Consider the following 9,183-nt stretch of genomic DNA (forward strand, 5'->3'; position numbering starts at 1 on the left):
GCAGCCTCGCCTCTGTCAGTGCGCCCCAGGGTGGCTGTGGCTACAATGTAGCTGCCATCACCAGTGTGTGAATGTGTGGATGACTGGATGTGTAAAGCGCTTTGGGGTCCTTAGGGACTAGTAAAGCGCTATACAAATACAGGCCATTTACCATTTGTAAGTAAAAAGGCCACACCACACATTATTATTCTTCACAAACAAGAGTCAACAAGTTAGTAAAATTATAAAGGAACAGAAAACAGTGAAAGCTTATAACGTTATATCATCAAGACAGGTATCACCTTTTTACAGAAGGCTACATCAGGAACTGGAACAGGCCAGACCTGCCCGTCTGTTTAACACTTCTGTGTATGCTCACAATTCACTTCAGTTTTATTTATACAGCACCAAATCACAACAACAGTCACCTCAAGCTGCTTTGTAAGGTAGATCCTACAATAATACATACAAAGAAAAACCCAACAATCATATGACCCCTTATGAGCAAGCACTTTGGCGACAGTGAGAAGGAAAAACTCCCTTTTAACAGGAAGAAACCTTCAGCAGAACCAGGCTCAGGGAGGGGCGGGGCCATCTGCTGTGATGGCCATATTCACTACTTACGTTTGTCGTCAAAGGAGCTTGCAAGGAAAGCGTCTGGACTTCTTTAAGTTACTTGAAGACGTTTCACCTCTCATCCGAGAAGCTACTTCAGTTCTAAGGTCAAATAGTGGAGAGTCCCAGATATAAACCTAGTGAGAGTTTCCCCCCACAGAAGGACAAAGGACCCCTGATGATCCTCTAATCACCTGAGCCAAGGTGTGAAACTGGGTGTGGGTCCCAATCAGCCAGAGTTTCGGGTGAGTTCATTGTGAAACCTGGCCCCACCTTATCATTTGATTTCCTGAGGTCAGATGGCCCAGGATGTGAGTGGGCGTTAAGGCGTCTGGGAAGGATCTCAAAACTGGATTATAGATGGCAGAGAGTTGGTGTCGTAAACCCCGCCTCTGTTCAAAGATGGTCGCTCACAGTGGACATAGATGCTTCTTTCACTCCTCTAAAGTGAAAAGAAGTCCAGACGCTTTCCTTGCAAGCTCCTTTGACTACGATGACCTGGATGACTGAGAACCTTCACAGACATACTTAGGTTTGTCCTTTTCTCAGCTTTCTAGTACAGCAAGAATGAACGAGAACAGATGTGCTTTAATACTCACAGTATAAACAGTTCCTGATTTGCTGATTTGCACATCCTGGCGTTCCTCACCCAGCTCCACACACAGCTCCCAGTGGCTGCTTTCCACAGGAGTGGAGGCCACCCTGAAATGAACAAACTTTAACCGAGGCCTCATCGCTGCTCCTGAGGTCAGCTAACACAGTGACCCCATAACTGACAGATGGGACACAGAATAATGGTTTGGATCTATAGATGTCAGACGTGCTAAAACGAAACTGACAAGTTAATTTTAATAATAATGCCCTTTATTATAAGAACTTTAACTTTAATGTTTAAGACAACAAAATATCATGCAGTGTATGAAAATCTGCTGGTGTGTATGAAAGAGATGATGTGAATTGTAGTTTAAAAGTACTGTGAGTGCTCAGTAACAGCTATATAAATGCCAGTCCACTCAGGCTGAACCGTGATCGACTGCACTTTGATTTAGGATACAACTCCAGCCCTATTACTTTCTCCCCAGAATCCCATCACGTAGCACCAAACAACAAGTACTGCAGCATTCACCTCTGGGTGCTGAGGACCTTTGCTGAACGAAGCTCAGCAGCGATGTAGAGCACTGCTGCTGATGCCAACAGCTCCCTTTTTGCATCTGCCTCTAGCTGATGGCCCTTAAAGCCATCAGGGTAAACCTCTGGGAGGAAGTTGGTGCTGATGTGACCAGAGACAAAGCGAGGATGAGTGATGATTTCTCGCAGGAGAGGAATGTTGTGGGTCACACCTGGAAAGAAAACGATCCAACTTTAGAGAAATAAAACCCAACAAATGTTATTTTAGTGGCAGACTACGAACATGTACTCCACCTCTGATCACATAGTTATCCAGAGCGTCCTCCATCCTACCAAGAGCTTCAGCTCGTGTAGCTCCGTAGGTAATCAGCTACAAATTGATATCAGAGAATATTAATATGTTATTATTGAACCAGTCAAGTCATCAGGAGCTGCTGTGAATCATCACTAACATGGCTAGAGAAACAGAACATCCCATAACTGAGAATGAGCACCTGCACCCTCACAGAGCACACAGGTGAAATTTTCTCACCCGTTTCCTTTTAAGCACATGCACTGATTTAATGTAAGGTGTTTAATTCCTGGATACGCGGTGCATGTTGGTATCGTCCTGTCGTATATTAAGTGATGAGCACAATTCCTGTTCAAGGGCTGAGTACTGAGAGCAGAAAAGTGCTGAATAAGAATCTTTACACAAGCAACTACACCACTTTCTATCAAACGTTCACACTTACAGACTCTGATGAACGTGTCAAGAGCAACTCTGGGAACACCAGGGAACACTTTTCAGCTTTGTGCAGTTTTGGTGAGCCTGTGCACACTGTAGCCTTAAGTTTCCTGTTCTTAGCTGACAGACACGGCAGGTGGCGTGGTCGTCTGCTGCTGTATCTGCTTCACGGTTCACGGATGCTCCTCTACAAACCTTGGTTGCTGTAAGTGACCGACTTCTGTTGCCATCCTGAAAGCTGTCTGACCTCTGGCATCGTGATATCGTGACTCTTACTGAAGGCCTGACTGAGTGCCGTTAACGTGCACGACTGACATCGCTCAACCTTTTCATTTTTATCATTGTATTTATCTTTTCTGGTCAGGATTAAATGTAGAAAACACAGAAACTTGTTTACGGTGACAGAAAGAGGACTTTTACTAGTCTGGCCCACGGCTGTATGTGGCCCACGAGTAAAGGGAGTTTGCGACAGCCGTCTTACCAGCAGTCATCTGTGAAGCAGCGACCTCCTTCAAAGATCTGATACAAATAAACTTTGGAACTGAATGGTTACATTTTGTATCCAATATATCACTGACCTTAGAGATCATGGGATCATAGTAGATGCTGATGTCACTTCCCTCCTGAATGCCGCTGTCTACACGGACCTGGAGGAAAGCAGAGTGAGCCAGGAAACGACAGCGTCCGGCAGACCGCGTGTTTAAAAAGAAAACTGACTGATCGACTCACTTTGTCAAGGTTGAGTGGCTCCTGGTATTGAGACAGGCGTCCAATGGAAGGAAGACCAAAAGACTTGTAAGGGTCCTACCAGAGGAAACAGGATTTTTGGGTGTTTTTACTTTTATTCGTGTTTCACTCAGAAATGATTCTTGTCGGCGGACAACGAGCAACGACAAGTTTGACTGAATGTAAATAAAATAAAACAAAACAAAGATGCTGTCTTTAAACAAAGGCTTTAAATTATTTTTTAATTATTGCACTGCTTTTATATTTTCTGCAGTCCCAACTTTAGCAAAATAAAGGACCATCTTCATATTTTATGTGCTGTATTTTCAACTATGTTTGCAAAGCTGTGTGGTAAAGTAAACGAGTAAGGTTCATGTGATCTCAGTTAGCATTACAGGTGCACACACACACACACCTACCTCTGCATAGACACGGCACTCAATGGCCCAGCCATTTATTGGGATATCTTCCTGTGTGTGCTGCAATTGGTAACCCTTGGCAACCCTGATCATCTGCTCCACCAGATCCAAGCCAGTGATACACTCTGTAATTGGATGCTCCACCTGGAGTAAAAATAAGCAGTTTATGAAGTACAGACAGGATTCAAACTCTGCCCTATCTCAGTGAGTTTGCTCGAGTGTGGGAACAGCAGGCTTTGTTTTTCCCTGTGAGGGCCCACAGACACCCTCTCTAGTTTTCAGAGAAGGGTTCAAACTTTCCTTTTTGATTAAGCATATAGTTAGGGCTGGATCAGGTGACCTGAAGGTGAAGGTCTCCACCTTACAATATAAAGCGCCTTGAGGCAACTGTTTGTCATACATATAAATAAAATGGAACTGAACCTGTAGTCGTGTGTTCATCTCCAGGAAATAGAAGTTCTTCTTAGAATCCACTAGAAACTCCACAGTCCCAGCAGAGGAGTACTGCACAGCTTTGGCTAGTTGGACTGCTTGCTCACCCATTGCCCGTCGTGTGACTGGGTCCAGGAAAGTACTGCATGGACACGACACAGAAGCTCAAACTCGTTTCACTGAAACAAAAACAAACAGCTCGAGTCTTCCAGCCACCTTTCATTGCAAATTATTGAAGAGCAAAATTAAAAATCTGTGTTTTATTGCTGATTATTTTACACCTGATTGCTGCTTCGCTCCATCATACAGGCTAAAACAAAACATTTTTTGAGGCATTTCTCTGACATGGACGGCGTTGTGGCAGCTGTGGGAGAGATGAGGACGGAGATAAACTCCGCGAGTCACAGGCTGATCTGTGATTACTTTGGAGGACCACGTTGCTTCCCTGCAAACTAAAGTAAGGGCACAAAACTGAGTAAATATGCCAAAGGAACAGCAAATTAGTCGGGGAGGACACAATGAGAAGTCAATATCAAAGAAGAAGAAAAAGAGGAAGGAAGGAAATTAATGATAATTAACGAGATAACCCATCCTGTTAAAATTAAAAACCTTTAAAGACTATGAAAATAAAGCACAACAGATTAGAGCTACAACAACGTTACCATTTTGAATGATTCCACTTTGCTTTGACACTTGATTTAATGCACAGTTCTGTAACACTCAGTCGTGATTAAAAACAGACCGTGTGTGTGTGTGTGTGTGTGCGTGCGTGCGTGCGTGCGTGCGTGCGTGTGTGTGTGTGTGTGTGTGAGAGACTAAACCAGACTAATGTGGGCAGGAATGCAAGAAATCAGGGAAGTAAGAACTCCGCCTGCTAAGTGTTTACTTAATTTGGCTCTAAATACATTTAAAAATAAAAAACACAAAAACTATCAAACAGTAAAAAATACAACCATGGACATACAAAGACCACAGTGGAGGTCAATAAGCATGCAGACTAAACATTTTTGTAATTATATAGAACTTGATAGCAGCTCCATGTACAGGGGAAGCAGCCCACAGATGCAGCCTCTAAAAAGCTTTGGAAGAAACAAAAGTGGATGTGAAACCAAAGTAGCCTTACAGAAGTGTCAAATAATGTCTCAATGACCTTGTAGTACCATATCACCCTATTAGAGCACTTCGCTCTCGCTCTGCAGGCCTACTTGTTGTTCCTAGAGTATTTAAAAGTAGAATGGGAGGCAGAGCCTTCAGTTTTCAGGCCCCTCTTCTGTGGAACCAGCTTCAGTTTGGATTCAGGAGACAGACACTATCTCTACTTTCAAGATTAGGCTTCAAACTTTCCTTTTGAAAAAGCAGGTGACCCCGAATCCTCTGTTAGCTATGCTGCAATAGGCCTAGGCTGCTGGGGGCTTTCCCATGATGCACTGGGTGTTTGTTCTGTCTTCCTCCCTTAACCTTGCAGCAGATGGCCCCGCCCCTCCCTGAGCCTGGTTCTGCTGCAGGTTTCTTCCTGTTAAAAGAGAGTTTTTCCTTCCCACTGTCACCAAAGTGGTGCTCATAGGGGGTCATATGATTGTTGGGTTTTTCTCTGTATGTGTTATTGTAGGGTCTGCCTTACAATATACAGCACCTTCAGGCAACTGTTGCTGTGATTTGCTGTAATAAAATATAATTGAATTGAAATTAAATAGAGATAAGAACAGGCACAGCAGGCGTGGGAGGATATTCATTTTTATGGAGCCTAGTTTGGCACTAAAGGCAGGTAGACCATCCTGCCAAGTCTTTGTTTGCTTCATACAGCTTTGGTGTATTTTTAGTCATGTTGCCCTCAGGATATTTTAGTGATTTAAAAGGATTTCATAAAGGATTGCACTGTTTATTTTAAACGATATATCATAATATCATCCACGAACAAGCTGCATGATTCTGTTGACTGATTTCTATTCCTGTGATTGAGTTTGTCTAATCCAAGTGGAATCTTTCAGTTAGCGAGCCATTCGTTTTAATCTAGCAGTGAGATTTGTATAAATCGCTTTAATGCACTGAATGGCCTTTTCATTAAATCAAAATCTTCCTAATGTTAAACAGATTATTAACTTTGTCGAATGATTTTTCTGCATCTAAACTTATCCAGGCAGCTGATATTTGATTTCCTTGTATTCTCTGTATTACATGTAATGTGCTCCTCATATTGTCTGTGCCTTACAAACCCCGTTTGATATTATAAAGGTGCATGCGTTATACGCTACACTCAGGATAGTGATTGCTCTATAATTTTGACATATTTCGTGTTTGTCTGTTCTTGGTTTGGGAAGTACGGTAATGACAGCTTCCTTCCAGCAGGGGGAGTACTTTCATTATTTAAATATCTGTGTCCTCCCCTTTCTTAGTTCAGTCATAATTCTAACCGTTAACAGAGTTTCCCAGACCGCTGACATTTAATGACAAGATTTTAATCTCCCCATGTTTCATCTCCATGTTTTACTAATTGACTAATAAGTAAAAACTAATTAAAGCGCTTTGACTGAGCAGAAAAGCGCCATGTAACAACCAGTTTGTTTACTATTTACTTGCTGTATGTCCATTTGAAGCTGTGGTGGGGCGTGGTCTGCGGTGCCGCTGCAGGGAAGATGGACGCACCTGCACGGCATCTGCAATCACGCCTCGCCAGCACAAAGGCTGTGCTGTCTGTCAGTACATCGTTGTTGTGATGCGAGTCGGGCTGTGAGCTGGAAAGCTGCAGCCGACTGAGTCGATTGTGTGAACAACAACCGAGTCAATAAAGATGTCGTCGGGTCTGTCGTGGGTTCTTTACAGAAACAAATAACTGTGAAGCCCAAAAACGTCTCACTAACCTGGGCGCCTCTTCCACTACCTTCTGGTTCCTCCTCTGGATGGAGCACTCCCTCTCATTGAGCCACAGAGCATTTCCATGTTTATCAGCCAACACCTGAAACAGGTTTTCAAGTCAACACACTATGTGGTTTACACATGTCGCTGAACATGCGTGCATGTTAGAGCATCTGTCACAAAAGTCCAGAGAATTATTCTTCGAAATCTAAAAACTTTATTAAAATAAAAAAATAAAAAACACCAAATTCACACTTGGATCCTCAGATGTGAGCTGGTACAGTGATCCTCATGTTTCTCTTCAGGAATGCAAGAAAACCATTCAGCATCTTAGTCAAACAATAATCACGTGTTTTCCTATTTTTACGGTTTTTGTAAAATGTTGCATAATAACAAATATAATTTGTTAATGATTTTGTTAAATACCAACACTGTTCATTTAGGGCAGCTGTGGCATAAAACCTTTAATTCATTCAATGCATTCCTAAGCGCTGCACACTGGGATCCAATAGTTTGAGCCCACATCAGAACCTGTCACTCAGAGTGGACGGCTGTGACCTACAAACTTTTCAGGCTGGATTCAGCCAAACTCTGGCTCCCGTCTGCAGTCTCAGCAGAGAGGGAGAGTCGTTAGGCTACGCTTCGCTCTGTTCACGGTCTTATTAGTGCGGGCCTGCTGCATGTCTGACTCACAGGAGTCAGTGTGACCTTCTGACTCTTCAAGCTTCTTTGCGTGGTGCATTGTGAGATGGCGTTTTGTGAGAGCTGTTAGGTAACAGCCTCCTCTCGACTCAACTGAACAGACTGTCGTGCAGTTTGTTTCTATTTCAGTGAATCTAGAGCTGAGACGAGGAGTTTAGGAATCAAAGAGTCACCTCCGCTTGCTCTTTTGGCTTTCATGCATCCATCAAAGTTAAAGGAGATCCAGTGTAGACAGTCGATATACCTGAATCTCTATATGTCTGGGGTTGTCTATGTATTTCTCAATGAGCAGCCTGTCGTCTCCAAAGCTGGATGCTGCCTCCTGCGATGAGAACCGGAAACCTTCCCTGTTAACAGCACACCCACAGATCACAGCAGTTTTAAAGAGCAAATACAGACTTTCCATTGGTCTACAAGTAACAACAGGAAAACAGTTAAGTAAGTAAATAAGCTTCAGTTTAGAGCACAAGGAGCTGAATGAATAACTTTAGCAACAACAGGTGATTTTGACTAACGTATGTAAAACACACGGGGACGAAACAAAAAGGAAGACCTGGACTGTTTAATGTCGTATAATATAACTGCTTGTGTTGTTAGGTTATCCAATGAGTTTGTATAGTGTTCTGGAAGAACTTCAGAGCTCACTAATGCCTCTTTTCCACTAGCACCCACTCCATCTGTTCTGGTTGTTTTCCATTACAGTGGAGTACCATTTGCTTGGGGTCATTAAAGCAACACTGCCAAAACAACAAACATCATGACAATGGGAGACTCCGGCCTGGTACCAGGTACTACCATCTAATGGAAAACCCTACAAACCTGAAGCTGAACTGACCCAAGCAGCTACTAGTGGAAAAGGCCCACACATTTCTGGCCACTAGTTTAACTAGGGGCTGAATCAGTGTTTGGGGCAATAGTATTTTAACTGTGGTATTTGGAGCTACTTAAGATCAAAGAGTTTAACTAATGTGAGCAGAAGACGCTGCACGAGCATCTTCCATAAGCTGCAGACGTACGAGCTAATAGCAGTAGCTTTAGTCCTTATATTTGCAATATAAGACTGTACAGTATTACCTGAGGTAGAGTACTTTAAGTCATTACTACATAAGCAATGCTTGTAATAATAAAAACAATTACTTCTATGTTTTGTTCAACACATAATTGAGTGTGTATTTACTAAAAAATAGTAAATGGCCTGTATCTGTATAGCGCTTTACTTAGTCCCCAAGGACCCCAAAGCACTACATTCAGTCATTCACCCATTCACACACACACTGGTGATAGCAACACTGTAGCTGCCCTGGGGCGCACTGACAGAGTAGCTGATGGGCTCGTGTATACTGAGCACGTGACCAAGTACAATACCTCGTCTCCTCATCGTTCCAAGCAATCCTCATTCCTTTCCCTCCTCCACCTGCAGAAGCTTTGATCATCACAGGGTAACCTGGCAACAAAACAAAACAACTGCAAAGGTGCATTTTTCACAGTCAGGCAACAGAACAGAATGAAACTTTATTACACAGCTGTGGGTGTTACACAGCTCTTATAGCAGGGGGAATATAGACCTAAAGTAGTGTGTGTGTGTGTGTGTGTGTGTGTGTG

General features: G+C 43.0%; 1 protein-coding gene across 1 annotated transcript in view; it reads right to left on the reverse strand.

The window, feature by feature from the left end:
• Positions 1-9,183, reverse strand: part of pcca (propionyl-CoA carboxylase subunit alpha) — a 37,023-nt gene that overhangs the window by 7,322 nt on the left and 20,518 nt on the right. Inside the window, exons 9-18 of the mRNA XM_005749842.1 lie at positions 8,947-9,025; positions 7,826-7,928; positions 6,885-6,979; positions 4,018-4,168; positions 3,595-3,738; positions 3,179-3,253; positions 3,028-3,096; positions 2,017-2,092; positions 1,721-1,934; positions 1,194-1,296 (exon numbers count right to left, since the gene is read on the reverse strand). Coding sequence (XP_005749899.1) covers positions 1,194-1,296; positions 1,721-1,934; positions 2,017-2,092; positions 3,028-3,096; positions 3,179-3,253; positions 3,595-3,738; positions 4,018-4,168; positions 6,885-6,979; positions 7,826-7,928; positions 8,947-9,025 — 1,109 coding nt within the window. The remainder of the gene's footprint in view (positions 1-1,193; positions 1,297-1,720; positions 1,935-2,016; positions 2,093-3,027; positions 3,097-3,178; positions 3,254-3,594; positions 3,739-4,017; positions 4,169-6,884; positions 6,980-7,825; positions 7,929-8,946; positions 9,026-9,183) is intronic.

The sequence above is a fragment of the Pundamilia nyererei genome, unplaced genomic scaffold (assembly GCF_000239375.1).
Source record: "Pundamilia nyererei isolate P.nyererei 1_Seehausen unplaced genomic scaffold, PunNye1.0 scaffold00256, whole genome shotgun sequence".
NCBI classification, from domain to species: Eukaryota; Metazoa; Chordata; class Actinopteri; order Cichliformes; family Cichlidae; genus Pundamilia; species Pundamilia nyererei.